Here is an 18436-nt window from a genome sequence, read left to right as displayed (position 1 = left end):
GTTCTCCTGAATGCGGGGTTTCCCTTGAAGGAGCAGCCGTGGTTTATATCGTCGTTATCAGCTGCCGCATCTCGTGAAGAATTTGCCTGTTCGGTGTTTACAAGAAATAAAAGCATTTATGAGAACTGATCTAATGTTTTTTTATGTAGCGCCTTTCCTCGATGCCTTCATGTCTACATGGGTTATTTTTGGGGACTTCTCGGGGTTTACTTGAACATGCCGCATATTAACGTTGACTTAATGATGTGGTGCTCCGTCCAGGCTTGAGTGCCTGGATTTTACAACCAGGGCCATCTAACAGAAACATACATAGGCAACAGAAACATTTCTGTTGGGGTCTCCGGCCAGTGCCCATTGTGTCCATACGTTAAGATGGCCCTGGTTACTACCATCTCAACCCCAACAGGCAAGGAAGGAAACCCTTTCACCAAAAACACCATTTTCAGGTATGTAGTGGTGACTTTTTTTTAGTACTGCGGTCCTGTTTTGGTGTTAACTTTAATTTTTTTTTATAAGAACTAGGGAAACGTGTAACTTGATGCTCTCTACACGTCACAAAATATCAATCAGACAATGGGATGCTGGTGTCTGGTCTGTCTCGACTGGCACAGTTAGAAACTACTAATTGTACATCTACTTATCTATACAATTATCTATTTTGTGGCAGCAGCACCATGCCTAAAACCATGCAGATACAGGTCAGGAGCTTCAGTTTAATATTCACATCAAACACTAGAATGGGGAAAAATGTGATTTAGACCACCTATGCTGAGATTGTTAGTGCCAGACTAACATGTCTGCAGGTTTGAATATTTATGTAACTGCTGATCTCTGGGATGTTTACATACAAGAGTTTCCAGGGTGGACCCAAGCCATAATGGGGCACTAAGCAGAACAAGATTTGGGGTCCCCCCACCACCTTGGTGCTGCCAAAACTACTATTGTCAATGCTTGATCATTTGCACACCTGCTATAAATCTAGCACACCCATTAAAAATTGTATTAGTTGTTGCTGTTGCTTACATTATACCAATGTCAGCCTGGAATGTTTACACTCTTCTGTGGTTTTTAATCTTAAAATGTATTAAACTCATCAAAGTGGTCTCATGTTAACGTGCATTTTAATATTCAAAGTGAAGGTTTCCTAACCCAGTCCTCAGGCTCCACTAGACAGTTCAACTTTTTGTTTTATCCTAATTCTCAGCACACCTGAACCAGCTGTTCAGTATTACTGATTGCTTGGCTCTGTTGTAGAGGGGAGTTAGAATAGAACAAAAAGTTGGACTGTCTTTGGGGGGCTTTGGGGGGAATGAGGGCTGGGATGAAAATCCCTATTCAAAGAAATACAGTGCTTTGAGTACAGTACATACATTGATTGCATACATGGCATGCATTGATTTTACAATGAAATACACATGCGTTTATATCCTTCCTCCCCCTCACCCCCCAACTAGCTATTGTTAGCCAAACATACCTTGACTAACGCTATTTAGCAAGTGCGTATGGTATTGAAATGCTGAAATTCATCATGTAACTTACCTTTATCTTGCCATTTTTCTCATCTTCTATTTTTTTATTCTTTCTTTTCTCTGCTACAGTAGGATATGTCCTTTTCTGTGACATAACTTTTTTGCAGCTTTTCAACGCAGAGAAGACTGTAACCTAATGTTAGTCTGACTGATAACATTCAATATAATGTCCTTTACAATGCATGTTCATGCACACGATTTGTGACACCAGCTCACACCAGCTTAACATAACATTGTGTTTCTGTGTGATTACTGTAGGCATAATATATCACAAAATATTAATATGTTCCCTTAAGATTATAAAGTTCTTTCTGTCATTTTTCCCATTTCTTTGCCATGTGGTCACACTGTTTCATTGCGGGGCCGTAACATGTAGTATAATTAATGAGATTTCAGATAAATCTTGAACGTTTAATCCAAATGACACGGATCCATGCCAGAATACAACATGTCAAAATATTTACATCACACTTTATGTCCAACATCATGCAGAATTACATATATTTTAAATTTAAATGCAGCGATTTTCTTTTATATTCCAGGTAAATTGCATCATACAGAAATAGGGGAAAAGCGTTCATCTGTGCCCTCCAAACTATCTCCTTGTTTTAATAACATGATTGGGTGCCCTGTAATCCTGGCAAAGCAGGAGACCCGAGGAGTAGCCTACTTGTGTTGTAGTTAGATTGCTGATTGAAGTTGTTTTTTGGCGAGACTGACAATTTGTTGAAAATGACTCGGCAGAGTCACCATGAAAGATGACCTGACGCATTGGAATATTTTTTCCAGCTCAAAGAAGAAAACGAACAATGTTGTTCTTATTTGGACTTGGAAAGATACTGTCATGAGAATGGTAAAATAAATATTCCTCAGGCTGGTTGTGGCCTCAGGGGCCCTAAACAGTCGTTTAGTTCGCTTATGCCTTGGGCTGGCTCTGACGGTCTCTACAGTTCACTCAGAATGATGCAAAAAGCAAAAAAAAAATCCAGTGAGTGGCAGTTCTACATACGGAAATGCCTTGTTGATAAGGGAGTTCAGAGGAGAATGGCCAGATTGGATCCAGCTGACAGAAAGGCTATGGTAACTCAAATAGTCACTCTGTACAACTGAGCAGAAAAGCATCTGAGAATGCACAACACATTGAATTTTAGACCACAGAAGAAGACCACGTTGGGCTCCATTCTTGTCAGCCAAGATCAGGAAGCTGATGCTACAGTAGGCACAGGCTCACCAAAACTGGACATTTGAAGACTGGAATAATGTAGCCTGGTCTGATGAATGTCAATTCATGCTGAGATACATGGATGGTAGGGTCAGACTTTGGGGGCAACAGCATGAATCCATGTGCCCAACCTGCCATGTGTCAACAGTCCAGGCTGGTGGTGTGGTGCAATGGTGTGAGGAATGTGTTCTTGGCACACTTTGGTTCAATTAATATCAATAAGTCATTGCTTGAATGCCATGACCTATCTGAGTATTGTTGAAGAACATGCACCTTCCTTCATGGCCACAATTTACCCATCCTTAGTGGGTAGTACAGAACAGTAGGAGTACAGAAGAGGACTTTAGCACATTGCTCTGTGGAGTTCCTGGGCTGAGGGTCAGCAAGGAGGATGGGATGCTGCCTGTCCACACAAGTTGAGGTCTGTTGGTTAGGAAGTCCAAACCCAGAGGGAGGCACTAAGACTAAAGTCTCAAAGTTTGCTGACATTGTGTTTATAACTCCTGCTTAGTGATAGCAATTATGGTAAGGAATCATTCCCAGTGATCTTTCCACTTAGGTTTACAGATGAGGGAGCAAATCCAGCTTAAAGAAACAGCAAAGTAAACGCAGTTACAGTAAGATAACCAGGGGTGGACCTACTATGAAGCTAATGAAGCTTAAGCTACAGGGCCCTAAGTCTAGGAGGAGCCCCAGAAGAGACATTAGTCCACATTGCTTAAAAATTCTGGGTGTCTACTGAATCAGAGGGGGTTTTAAGAAAAAATAATATTAACAATATAGTGTAAGTCTTTACAAAATAATGTTTTATTAAAATGTCATTTAAGCTACATGACTGAGCATTGACATTAGAGTTCTTTAAATTGTGTAGTAAAAATGGACAGCCAAACAGAATAATAATAAATTATATCACACTGACATAAGTACATGAGCACATATGTTCTCAAACTTACACACAGATGCTCAAACCCCAGCACATACATATGTATTTAGCATATACATATGTACACACAGTGCCACTTAAATACACACACTAATTTCAAGATTTCACATATGACTAACTACATGATCAAAGTGTTTAAATTTATGGAAGGAGTTGGTCCAGTAGATCCAGTTGTGAAATTAAAATAAATTCTTCAATAAGAACACTAGGACACAATTGGAGACTTTTTAAGGGCAGGTTTTGCTCAAATGTTGGAAAGTTTTTCATTACTCAAAGAACTTTGGACACATGAAAAAATACCAAGTAGTGTGGTGGAGAGTTGGACTTTAGGGACCTTCAGATCCCCATATGATGTTATTTTGGACAATCTAGCTAGATAGGATGAACAAGCTCATTGGGCTGAATGGCCTGTTCTTCCCTAATGTTCTAATGTTCTACAAAGAGACACAACTGCTGCACACAAACACTTGTATCATTCACAAGGTTTCATGAACTGGCAGTGTAACTGAACATCAGGTTAGATGATTTGTGGTTTCGATTCTATAAAAAGAAGTGTTTTCATGGCACTGGAGAGTGGTGAGCTGTTGCATGTTGGTTACGCATGTAAGTCACAATCTCACTGTACTCTGTACGTGCAAGTTACTTAGCACATGTGAATAAGAATTTTCCATATACTCTATACATGTGTTAATAATGACCTCATAAGCCTTTAATTGGCAGCTCCTAAGGTTTCATGTAACAATGCATAAAAGGAATGGTGCAATTTTAAGGGGTGTTGCCTGAAGGGGGGTACTTTATCTCCCCAAACCTGACACAGACAGACAGAGGCGCAAGTTCAGCAACACACGCAGGTTTTTTATTGTTTTGTGTGAAACTCTCCCTTAAGCGTATCCCACAATTCAGCCACAATTACAAAGCACAGTACAGTAAAGCATGCAGCACTCTTTGTCTTTGCCTTCTTTCTCTCTTTATATTTCTCTGCCTCTGTCCACCTCCACTTCTCCTCCAGGAAGCTTCTTCACTTTCCTCCTGATTCTGGCTTTTGTAATGAAGGCAGCCGGTTTCTTTTATGCTCTACCTGGGAATATTGCTGGTGGCTTGTTAGCTTGGTCCGGAAGCACTTTTGGGTGAGGCAGAAGCCCAACGAAGTAGGGCTTCTCAGTCCCTGCAGCACCCCCTGGTGGTACCCACGGAACACAGCAGGGCTGAGTAGCACAACGCCACCCCCCCATGAAGCCGCAGCAATCTAGCATTCAGGGGAAGGTAATGCCCTATGCACGTTCTCTCCCCAAGTGCCTGCGTTATGGAGGCATCCCAGGTAGATAAGGACCCCGGCTGTCTTACAGTAAGTGTAGTTCTTCTTGATGTTGCTAGTTAACTTCATCCTTCATTCACAAGGAAGGAAAATGACGAACATCCTGCTTCTATGTTCAGAAGTTTTAGGAAATAACCTTAAAGACAGCTGTAAGATGAGCAACTATATCTGTTATATAGTTAGTGTCTCAGCGAGTGTGGGGGTCAAAGATAGGTCAAAGATGGGCTGAGAAGTTAGTGACTTATAGACTATTGAATATTTTATTGTTGATTGCACTGTTTCATTTAAATTCACACAGGACACTCCAAAATATTTTGAAATCTTTATTCTGATTATTGTTCTATGATAGAATTCTCGTTGTTAGGACTACACATACAGTACACAATTTTAAAATACAATACATGGTAGACTACTTGAAATACATCTAAATAATCAAATAAATCTGAAATAAGATGAATGAGTAGAAAAAAATGAACATGATCATGTTAGATTACATGAACTACAGTAATTAAAAAAGAAATACAGAGAAAGGTCTGCTCTTACTTTCTATACTGCAGATTCTATTAACCCCAAACTGACTTAAATGAACTGAAATGATTAAATTTACTGGTCACTAAGTGCAAATCGGTCATTACAGGCAGCAAACAGTACAAAAATCTATATGAGCTGATACACCAGAAATATGAATTGAGTATAATGATACACCAGAAATATAAATTGAGTATAAAACACGAGGGTCACCAAGAAAATTTTGGAACACAGTTCTTCATGGGTGGCAATGTATTCTAGAATTGTTTGACTTCTAAGATAACCAGATGTATTTGTTAGTGTCGTCATTTTACTGCATGATCACCAAAAATTATCACTGTAAATACAGACAGACAGACAGACAGACAGACAGACAGACAGACAGATAGATAGATAGATAGATAGATAGATAGATAGATAGATAGATAGATAGATAGATAGATAGATAGATAGATAGATAGTACTTTAATTGTCTCAAGGGAAAAATTTGGGAAATATCTCTTTTGAATTATTTTTTAGTTTTTCTTTACTGTGCTCTGCTGAAAGAAAAAAAATACAATAATCTGTTAATTTTCTGATTCTTGTGAGTGCGATGTGAAAAAAAGGTTTGAAATAATGAATTAACTTGAGTGCTCATAGGTGCCTATGGTCTTGGAGATAACTCCAAGTGGGTTTTTTTTAGGTGAGTCCCTTAGGTGCTGGCTTGTTAATTCAGAAAGTTATGTAGAAATGTAATCAAGTAAATGGAGATCTCCCATGACTTATAGTACATTCAACTTTCAGGCCAAAACTGTGTCTTCCCTGACCCAATGATCATTTGCCCTATTGGAACCTCTAATAATGTGTACAGTAGCAGGCACATCTTGGCCATCTGAGAGGCTGATAAAAGTTTTTTTCCTTTTCCTTTCAGAAGAGAGCTAGGAGCAGAAGTAATGCTTGACTGACATTATCTAAGAGTTTTTACTGGCCTCACCTCCTTACTTGCCATCTCTTTGAATTCATTGATGTTCTAGCCTTTTCTTAACCCTTTGGATAATTTTTCTGTCATATTTGTACTACTACAGAATGGAAGCTGGCAGGCAGGGTTAAGCAAAAAGAACCGGAAGATGAATCATAATTCAGTTAATGCTACTAGAGGAAAGTGTGTTCAGATCAGCAGAAGCTCACAGCTGTCTGTCTTGGTGCTTTAATGCACCAATATTCCCTAAACATGATATCCATGTTTTCTGGATACATGTAAAACATAAGGTCTGGAATCATACAGCATATTCTGAGACACCGGAAACAGAAATGGTGTTCGCACCTTGGGCAGATGACCATTGTACACCCTTTAAGAGAGTGTGAAATGAGACAGAAACATTTAGGACATGCTCGGAAAGAGGGACAACCATTCAAACTGCTACCTGGTCTTCTAATCAGTGGGCAGGACAAGAGACATGCCAGCATATAACAGTTTTGGTTTCCACAGAGGTCATCCTGCAGAGATGTGCCTTTCCATTCCTGCTGGCAATCACTGCAGAATGAGAAGATCTTCGGCTGGCTTGTCGAACATGGTCGGCAGATGATGGAGTTGGTCTCTGGATTTTCTTTACTACATAAAGATTTGCAGCCTGGACACTGTTTTGAAGACAAAAGACAAGTGTTATGGATTTACATTTCATTAATAACTTTGAAGCTCTTTTGCTCTTGTCAGACTGTAAGTGGTGCTCATTGGCTTACCTACAGAGAAAGCTGAAGCCTGGTGTCATATATAAGAAAATCTGTGTGAAGACATTATGTTAGCTCTACCCACATGATAAAAAGGAGTGACAGAGGTCAGGTGGGTCTACCTCGTCTTGAGATGTATGTAGTAAATAATGGACAATTAGTAGTTGCAACCTTGCTTTATATGTCGAACAATCAATAGGTTTTAAGACTGGTGTAATTGCACAATCTAATGCATGTTGTTTGATGACACATGTCAAAAAGTAAGGTTGAAAAAAAGCTGTGGGTAGCTCATTTGCTTTTTTGTGTCTGAGTGCATTCCATTTTCATTCATGAGAGTGTTTCTGACAAGTAGTCGGTTAAACAAAATTTTAGTAAAAATGCATTTATTTGAGAAGCATATGGATTGTTGACTTGACATGAGGATTATATGACGTGAATAATGTGAAAATATTTTCATGGATGTTTCTGATATTGTTTGGTGTTGTCCAGCATTGTTCACCATTGACCCCAATTATATCAGGAGCTTGGTTAGGTCTGTTCTACATGAAAGCATAAGAAATATTTTTCTTGGTATCACTATAAACCACGTGGGGCAAATAACATAAAAACCCCCATCATTTTGGGGTGGAGTATTTCTTTAAGATAATGCAGTATCCACACATTTCACACATTGAGCACATGTGAGTAATCAAATGCTTGAAGCTTTAGATATCACTGTTACACCACTATAAGTATGCTGGTGGCAATAGCTTAAAACAACAGCAACCCATTAAGGCAGCAACTCTGAGAAGTTGTAGAGAGGACTATGTATTGGAATGTCCTCCATATGCATTCAAAGGGACCATCTATCTATCTATCTATCTATCTATCTATCTATCTATCTATCTATCTATCTATCTATCTATCTATCTATCTATCTATCTATCTGTCTGTCTGTCTGTCTGTCTGTCTGTCTGTCTGTCTGTCTGTCTGTCTGTCTGTCTGTCTGTCTGTCTGTCTGTCTGTCTGTCTGTCTGTCTATGTTTTATTTTTAAAATTGAGTACAAGGAGCACACTGGACTACCCATTTAATGGATGTAAAATATCATGGAGTTTGTCCTGTAAGGAATGCTGCTGTTGTTCTTACCTTTTTGAGCAGAGCATTGCCTGAATTGATCTGAGCTATTTTATCTTCCATGGCTTTGATCTCTTCAGCAGTGAACACCGACAGCTGCTTTATTTCCATCCAGGACCAGGCTACATGGCAGATTGGACAGAAGAACTCATCATCTCCCTGGAAACAATTGAGAACAATGTAAGATATCCGAAGGTGAGGAAGAGTGGGAGATTAGGTGGGAGATGTAAGTGTACTGCTAATATTATGCCCATTATTTGGATAAACGTGTAGGTTTTCTTTATTATAGCTGAACTCTTCATCTCTGGATTTTTTGGGATAACAACTATTTGGATATGAAACACATTACCATAAAGCACATTACTGGTATTTTCTTCTATTTTTTCTCCAATATGGAACTGCTACATGGGATTCTGTGTTGTAAACTTGTGTTCCTATGAAGCTAATTGTATGGTGCACGCTATTAATGGTGCTATATAAAACAAAGCATAGTTAACTGATTGATTGTGTGGTTCACTGGAATATATTTGAGACAATGGGGAAGCCATCATGACAGTTGCCTTAATTCAACTGATAATATCAAAGAGAAGTGATGAGCAAAACTTGAAAATGCAAAAAGCTCACCTGGTCAAGCTGTGAAGTCACCCATGCCTTAGTGAAAGATGAGTCAATGACGTGACCACAGGACGGTCTTATTTTCAAAGCAGTGAAGTGCTGAAAGTCTAGAAAGGAGAGCAGCCAAAGTGAAACTTGGTTATCTAGTGCACTTCAGATTGTGCCCAAAAATGGGCCTTTCTTTTTACAGAACATCATACGTTATGCAAATATAGGATGATTGTGTACATAAAACTAGTTTAATTTAAGTTAAAGCAACTTAATTCAACTCTGTATAGAGAAAATAGGAATACCACATTTTGAGTATTTAAGAAGTGTTAAGTTTCTGGAAGATAAACATAAAATAGGCAAGTAATGACAACAGCCCCTGATAACATGTATGTTAAAACTAAGCAATTTAATGATTTTGTTCAAAATCACTTCATTATGAAAATATGACATCTAAGAGAATTATAACAACATAACTGGAAAAAAATGTATTGTCAGCAAATGTGATTATTTTAAGCTAAACCTGATAATAAATTAGACATTCATTTTAGTTAATTTTTTGAGTGCAAGAACATCTTAGAGAGTATCCATAGACTTGGACAAGTAAGGCTAAGCAGCACCAGCTTAATTGTCACGATACTGGTGATATTATGAGGTGCAGCTTTGGGAAACAACAGATCATCTCATCATAAAAGCATAAAAAGACAAGACCATGCAGTCCATAAAACTCATTTGTTTAAATAATAGCTAAGCTTTCCCAATATTTCATCCAGATACTTCTTTAAGGCTGTTACAGTTGGCATAGATCCATTCATCAAACTGGTGGAGCTCAAATTACAAATACACTCTTAAAAATGAAGTATGGTTCTTCAGAGCGATGCCATAGGGAAACCATTTTTGCTTCCTAAAAGACCCCTCTGCATGAAGGTTCCACAAAGAACCTTCATTTATCTCTGACCTGAAACATGTCCCATATAGTAATAATAGATGGTTACAGTTTTGTGAAATACCAATAGGTTTATGATTTTAAAAGGCGTCTTTCTTCATACAATAATACAGGTTTAGTCCAAGTTTTCGTAATCTGTTAGTGTCCTGCTAGGTAGCCTACTATAGTTTAAAGATTTCAATTTTTTAAAAACATTTTTTTACATATAAATATGCAAAGAACCCATCCGAGAATAAAATGGTGCTTTGTCAAGCAATAGTTCTATGAGGAACCACACAACTCACTAAAGAACTATAAAGTGCCATTAAAGAACCAGTATTTTTAAGAGCGTACAAAAAATCCTTAAACAAATAAGTAGAAAACAAAAGTAACATTGAATTCTGCACAATTTAAAATTATGATTTAGACTAATGTTCTTAAGAATTATTAATGAACGTCAGCTAAAATAAAAATGAAAAGGGCAGCCTTGTATGACTTGGTGATTTGACTTCCTGCCAACTGTTTTTCACTCTCCTCTTGTTTGAATGTCAGTCGCCCTTGGCATTTGTTGGGTTGGCAGTCCTTGCCCTCTTGCCCGTAACCCCTTCACGGTTACAAAAAGGAAAACATACGCTGCTTAAGTTTCCAAAAGACATGTGCTCAAATAATATAATAAGAATCTTCCAGTATGCAGTGGCTACCTGTAGTCTTAAATGTGAGTCAACTCAATAAAACAAATCTATAAACTGACCAAGGCAGGGATCCAGAGAACGGGGTTCAAATCCAGCGGTGTTACTTTTAAATTTTAACAATAATGCTTGATGTTTTGAATAGGATGAAGTTAAAAGATGGAACGGAAGCAACTGTTAGGACTTGAATGCATTTTACGGTGACGCAGACTCTCGCACTCATTCTGCGAGCACCCACAAAGCTCGTTTTAGATTTTGTGTTTAACATAATTAATGATGAACACGACCGCGATACGCGCTTGAACAGTAATGCAGGGGCATCGTAAATAACCAAGAGAAAAAAATAATAATTAGAAAACAAACTGTCGCACTGCTGGAGGATGTCAGCTTTCGACCGTCGTAAAATCGAAAAGGATCATCATCGACGCTTTTGAAATGTCTACCCGAGTGATGCGACCCTACCTGAGTCAACGGGACCGGCCGACAACCGCCTCAGCCAACGCATGGAAAACATGACAGGAGCGAAGGAAATCCTAGTGAGTCTGACAATGGAGAGACGTTCTCGGCTACACTGAGTGGAAAACCCCTGTTTGAATACATTCGGTTTCGGATTAAACCACTGCTGTTTTCGCTTTTGCATGCGCACTGCAACAAGATAGACAGCTAAATCTGAAAACAGCCGACCAGACGTCAACGCCTTATGATGAGGGTCACTGTCGCTAAATGATTTAATTAATGTTATATGTGTTTCACTTCCTTAGATCAACTTATTGTGCATAGGGTAAATGCAATGTGCAACTCAAAACTTAACTTTAAATTCAGAATGGCCACTATTAAACAAGCAATGCACATGCCTTTATTACACTGACCTGCTGAAGTTTACTGAAATTTTAAGCCTCAATAATTTGGGTTCAAGGTATCGGTTAAGACAGTGAAACAACCTGAACAACGGTGATTCCCCTGCCGACATATCTTCAATGTATGGATTAAAAGGTGCCTATCACTTACTACGGAAATGCTTTGCTTATTGCTGTTTTTTATTTTATATTTATTATTTCCATCCATCCATCCATTTTCCAACCTGCTGAATCCGAACACAGGGTCACAGGGGTCTGCTGGAGCCAATCCCAGCCAACACAGGGCACAAGGCAGGGAACCAATCCTGGGCAGGGTGCCAGCCCACCGCAGTATTTATTATTTAAAATGTTTTATTATTTTGTCATTACTTTACTGGACAGCAGTGATGCCATTTCAAATTCAAGACGCTTCACTATCGTTTTTTTGAGGAGTGTAGCTCTGCTGTGGCTAAACACCAGGCCATGACATCAGTGTACTCTTAGTCAACAGCTCAGTCTGTTTTTTTTTTTTTTTTGTTCTTTATTCACAGCCTTGTTTTGCAAATCACGGACCTGAAAGTTGGTACTATAAGTACTTCGTAAGATTCATGTGGTTTTTGATATAAAACTTTCGGTGGTAGGAGTGGCTCAGGTCAAAGAGACTGCGTGATCTATGGACAGAGAAATAGCGTCTGAATGGGTATAATGATCAGCAGGCTCGCCTTCCTTTCATGTAAGAAATCCAGATTTAATTCCTGCCTTTTCATTTGACTTTAATTAAGCATTTCCTTCTCCATTTTTGTCATGGGCAAGTGGACAAATTATTAAAAATAAAGGTGCCAGGCATGGTTCTTTATAGAGCAATGCTGTAGGGGAATCATTTTTAGTTCCCGAAAGATCTATCCACAAAAAAACTTTATTTTTTTAGATCCATGACAGGACAGGCTCCATACAGTAAGTAACCAAGAATAACAGACTTGTGATCCACCAATGGTCCATGATTTTAAAAGGACACTTGCTATATACAATAACGCAGGTTAACTCCAGGCTTTATTATCTGTTAGTGTCTTGCTAGGTAACCTATCATAAATTATAGATTTCAGATTGTTTTTATACATATTACTGTAAGTTTATCAAAGCACAAAGAACCCTTCTCAGAATGAAATGGTGGCTTGTCAAGCAATGGAGCCATGAGGAACCACACAACCTATTATTAGTGTACAATGTTTCAGAGGTTTTGTATTGTGGTTTGGGGTATTTTTCACCAGAAAGGAAAAAAATAGGAATATTAAATGCAGAGACAGTTTTACCAACAATTATGTACTAAATGCAGTTTGAGGATAAAGTTTGGTAATATATAATTTTCTACCTTTGCACATTTTCTACATGCAACAAGGGGTAACTCAACTTTTATCTATCTATCTATCTATCTATCTATCTATCTATCTATCTATCTATCTATCTATCTATCTATCTATCTATCTATCTATCTATCTATCTATCTATCTATCTATCTATCAATACAGTATATACATATATATCTCTACAGCATGTATATTGTGACAGATGGCGGCTGGCGCCATCATCTGACCAAGAGGCCTCCATAATGGAAGGACAGAGGGAGATGACTTATGAAGGACGCTGTCTCCCCCGAACTGCTATTTAGCAGCCCTCCTGGGGTGCAACAACCCCTCAGAGATGCACAGGGCTATATGGGACTTGGTATTGGTCAGCTCAACCATGTTCCTTCTCCACACCTCATAGGCGAGCTTCATCCACCTCCTCCTGACTCAGGATCCCCTCTATGAGGCAGCTGGCTCCTTTTTACGCCACACCCGGGAGAATTCCAGGTGGCTCTTTATGGAGGTCTGGAATTATTCCCAGGTGTGGGTGGAAGCCCAAAGTAGGGATCTGAAGGTTCCACAGCTCCCCCTGGTGGCATTCTCAGAACCCAATAGGGCTGTGCTGACAAATAGATAGATAGATAGATAGATAGATAGATAGATAGATAGATAGATAGATAGATAGATAGATAGATAGATAGATAGATACTTTATTAATCCCGATGCCGTATATAATCACGTATAAGTCTGGTCTTGAAACCCGAAAAATCGATCATAAAATCAAATCCTAACTTAACAGGCCATTCAAAAATAAGACATTTAAATTTTTTTTTTTACATCTTGCCTCCTCCAGTCTCACATCAGTTTCTCAGATGCATCGAATTTTGTTGCGGCAGCACAGTTACCCATTTCTTTTGCTACTTCAACAATGTTTAATTTAAAACCAGCATCATATTTTCTTCTGAACGCTCCATTATAGATAAGGGATGCTCTTACAATAAAGGTGTATGAGAGTGTGAGATACAAAAAACACAAATGTCACTTCTGAATAGTTCAGGTGGGTATTACCATGTGGTCATGTAGGCACAATACATAGAAAAAAAGGCAGTGTGCTCCATGGTCACGCTTTCAGGTGGGCGTTAGCATATCATAATCTCTTGGATCAATAGTGTGAGTTTTCCGAAATCGACTTATACGACCAACATTATAAAATATCAGAAATTATACTGTAAAATCAAAGCCTGACTTATCTGTGGGAGAACTTATCCATGAGTATATACGGTAGTAATTTCCATACGCCCTGTGGGAATCCAAGGTGCCGTTGGAACCCAGAAAGGGCTGCCAAGTAGTAGTTTGGGGGAGATAGCGCCCTGCAAGGACATTTCCCTCTGTCCTTCGTTTAAGGAGGCCTCCCGGCCAGGTAAAGATGCCGGCTGTCCCTCACAATATATATAAATACATATATATATATAAATACATATACATTTATATATATATATATATATATATATATATATATATATATATATATATATATATATATATATATATATATATATATATATATATATACATACACATATACACATAAATATTGTCACGCACGAGCGATTAAGGAGCAGCTAAAGGACCCGACAAGCAGCGTGAAACCAAAAGACAGGGGACTATGGCAGTGTACTAACCACTCTCTGCTTGTTTCAACAGGAAAGACCAGAAAACACCATTGTGAATTCAGCCTGAAATCTATAGCCAGCAGGGCGAGCCACTTCTGGGTTCCTTCATCCCCTGCGGTCCCCCAATGATGACATCACTACATCCCATGAACCTCAGCGCCTCCTTTCCCAGCATTCCATTTCCATTTCTGTTCCCACTCCATAAAATGTCTGTGCTTCAATATATTGGTGTGCGTTTAATTTTGGAAACCAGTGTTTACAGTACTTGCGGTGGGCTGGCGCCCTGCCCCGGGATTTGTTTCTGGCTTGCGACCTGTGTTGGCTGGTATTGGCTCCAGTGGACCCCCATGACCCTGTAGTTAGGATATAGTGGGTTGGATAATGGATGGATGGATGTTTACAGTATATAGGGACAAAGTCTCCAACCCTTAAACATTGTTTCTGTGTTTTCTTCACAGTGGCATAGTCGGCAGGATACAGCGTCACGAGGATGTCAGAAGGACAGGACCTGAACACTGTGTTAACTACTTTCGTGACCAAGCTCCAGAATGTAAAGCTGGAGCTCGCAACCACCCGGATGGAGCTCACGGAGACAAAGACATGGCAAGCAGCAGCAGAAGCAGTAAAACAGGGGCCCGCATGGCCACCACCACCTCCGTTAGTTCCGCTCGCGTATTCTGATGACATCGAGTCGTATTTACTGATATTCGAGAGGACCGCCTCTCAAAATCAGTGGCCAAGGATGGACTGGGCCCACATACTGGTGCTGTACCTAAAGTTGGCTATGCAGCGGGCTTATTATGACCTTCCTGAGGAGGAAGCCACTGATTATGACCTCTTGAGGGCTGAGATATTTACATGGTACGGGGTGACATTGAGCCAGCAAGCGAGGGAATGGCGGCATTGGAAGTTCGACCCCGACAGCCCAGCGAGGGCCCAGGTGTTCAAGTTCTGGGGTAAGCTGGGCCGCTGCCTAATGCCAGACATTAACCAGGCCCACCAAGTACAACCCCAATTCTAATGAAGTTGGGACGTTGTGTAAAACGTAAATAAAAACAGAATACAATGATTTGCAAATCCTTTTCAACCTATATTCAATTGAATACACTATGAAGACAAGATGTTGAATGTTCAAACTGATAAACTTTATTGTTGTTTTGCAAATCTTCACTCATTTTGAATTTGATGCCTGCAACACGTTCCAAAAAAGCTGAGACAGGGGCATGTTTACCACTGTGTTATATCACCTTTCCTTTTAACAACACTCAATAAGCGTTTGGGAACTGAGGACAGTAATTGTTGAAGTAGGTGGAATTCTTTCCCATTCTTGCTTGATGTACAACCCCAGTTGCTCAACAGTCCGGGGTCTCCATTGTCATATTTTGCGCTTCATAATGCACCACACATTTTCAATGGGAGACAGGTCTGGACTGCAGGCAGGCCAGTCTAGTACCCGCACTCTCTTTTACTACGAAGCCACGTTGTTGTAACACATGCAGAACGTGGCTTCGCATTGTCCTGCTGAAATAAGCAGGGATGTCCCTGAAAAAGACGTTGCTTGGATGGCAGCATATGTTGCTCCAAAACCTGTATGTACCTTTCAGCATTAATGGTGCCTTCACAGATGTGCAAGTTACCCATGCCATGGGCACTAACACACCCCCATACCATCACAGATGCTGGCTTTTGAACTTTGCGCTGATAACAATCCGGATGGTCCTTTTCCTCTTTGGCCCGGAAGACACGACGTCCATGATTTCCAAAAACAATTTGAAATGTGGACTTGTCAGACCACAGTACACTTTTCCACTTTGCGTCAGTCCATCTCAGATGAGCTCGGGCCCAGAGAAGCCGGCAGCATTTCTGAGTGTTGTTGATATATGGCTTTCGCTTTGCATGGTAGAGTTTTAACTTGCACTTGTAGATGTAGCGACGAACTGTGTTAACTGACAATGGTTTTCTGAAGTATTCCTGAGCCCACGTAGTAATATCCTTTACAGAATGATGTCGGTTTTTAATGCAGTGCCACCTGAGGGATCGAAGGTCACGGGCATCCAGTATTGGTATTCAGCCTTGCCGCTTACGTGGAGAGATTTCTCCAGATTCTCTGAATCTTTTGATGATATTATGGACAGTAGATGATGAAATCCCTAGATTCCTTGCAATTGTACGTTGAGAAACGTTGTTCTTAAACTGTTGGAATATTTGCCCACGCAGTTGTTCACAAAGTGGTAAACCTAAGCCCCATCCTTGCTTGTAAACGCCTTTGGGAGTGGCGACTAGGGCAATTTCCCCAGGCCCCGTGCCTGAGGGGGGGCCCGCGATAGGAGATTCTTTTGTCACCGTCAGCTCATCATACAAATATGCGGGGCCTCTGCAAGACATTCAAATCCGTTATAGACTGAAATACGGTACGTGGTGGATTTCTTCTAATTCCTGTGACCATTGCGAGCACAGAAAGAAGCTTTTCAAAGTTGAAATTTATCAAAAATTATCTACGATCAACAATGTCGCAAAACAGACCGTGCAGTTTAGCTATTTTGTCAATCGAAAAGGAACTTGCCTCAACATTGGACTACGAAGATCTTATCAATGATTTTGCTCAGCGAAAAGCCAGAAAAGTGGACTTCTGTCTGTGACTGTCAAAGCAGCTGTTTGGTAAGTGTTCATTTTATTACAAGTGTTCTGGTTCTCCGTAATTAAATAAATTTGCCGACTCCAGCAGGTTCGGCAGAAACGACTGTTATCTAGTTTGTTAATTTTGCGTGCAAAATGTTTCTGAATCATTAATTAAGTTGGTTAAAGGCCACTAAACCAATATAAGAATAATTACAATATGTAATGTAATCAAACGGCCAATGTTACCTACATAAGGCACCATGTTTTTTAACAATAATAAGGCATACAGCATTAGAGGCGGACAAGCCCGTGAGCATGGTGGTACGGTATATAGCCTACACTTATGGCTCTCGGCCCCGCATATGACACTCGCCCAAGGCCCCGCGTACTCCTAAGGCCGCCTCTGATTCGATATCTTGTCTTCGTAGAGTATTCAATTTAATATAGGTTGAAAAGGATTTGCAAATCATTGTATTCTGTTTTTATTTACGTTTTACACAACGTCCCAACTTCATTGGAATTGAGGTTATAGTAGAACAGGTGGCCTGTGAGGGCTTAGTCAATGTCATGGACATGAACAGCCTTCTTGAGGTCCTTGAGCACCAGCTGGCGGTGAACCAAGCCAGTGGGTCAGAAAGGTCTGCTCATGGCACCCGGCATGGTCGAGCTGCATCGCACGGGAACTAGTAGGGCTCTTTTCCCAAGTGGGTATACCTAAAGAAGTTCTTACGGACCAAGGTACATCTTTTATGTCAGATACGTTCAGGGAGGTTGCCAAGTTACTCCGCATTAAGCATCTTAAGATGTCTGTCTATCGCCTACAGATGAATGGGTTGTAGAATGATTTAACCAGACCCTCAAACAGATGTTCTGCAAGGTAGTCAGTGAGGACGGTAGGGACTGGAACTAACTCCTTCCACTCGTACGTTTTGCTTACCAGGAAGCCTGAACAGGATTTTCCCCTTTTGAATTATTATACGGGCGACAACCCCAGGGTATTTTGGACATCCTAAAAGAAGAATGGGAAGGAGAGGCCCTTCCCTCCACCAATATTTTAGAATATATCGTGCAGTTACGCAATAGATTGGCAAAAATCTGGCCCCTGCTAAAAGAGCACATGGCAAAAATTCAATCAGTACAGGCGCAAAATTATAATAGAAACAGCTCCCTACGGGAATTTCAGCTGGGAGACCGGGATATGGTACTAGTGTCCACTTCCCATTCTAAACTTTTGGCACATTGGCAGGGCCCGTACAAGGTTAAAGAGAGAAAAGGGCTTGTCAACTATTTGGTGAAACAACCAAATTGCCGACTGAGCATGCGGGTGTATCACATCAGTTTATTAAAGCCGTGGAAGGACAGGATGGCCGTCCCCCCACTCTGGCCCAAC

At 40.1% G+C, this 18436-nt stretch overlaps 1 protein-coding gene across 1 annotated transcript; it reads right to left on the bottom strand.

The window, feature by feature from the left end:
* Positions 1-6071: 6071 nt before the first annotated feature.
* LOC114648862 (uncharacterized) lies at positions 6072-11247 on the bottom strand. The gene is made up of 4 exons (XM_028798145.2): positions 11038-11247; positions 8983-9080; positions 8371-8517; positions 6072-7154 (listed from the first exon to the last, which is right to left on the bottom strand). The coding sequence occupies exons 1-4, from the start codon at positions 11213-11215 to the stop codon at positions 6690-6692; spliced, it is 888 nt and encodes a 295-aa protein (XP_028653978.2). The 5' UTR covers positions 11216-11247; the 3' UTR covers positions 6072-6689.
* Positions 11248-18436: the final 7189 nt, after the last annotated feature.

This window comes from Erpetoichthys calabaricus, chromosome 3 (genome assembly GCF_900747795.2).
Source record: "Erpetoichthys calabaricus chromosome 3, fErpCal1.3, whole genome shotgun sequence".
Taxonomy (NCBI): Eukaryota; Metazoa; Chordata; class Cladistia; order Polypteriformes; family Polypteridae; genus Erpetoichthys; species Erpetoichthys calabaricus.
The sequence above is the reverse complement of the archived record's forward strand: the minus strand, read 5'-3'. Positions and strand labels throughout refer to the sequence as shown.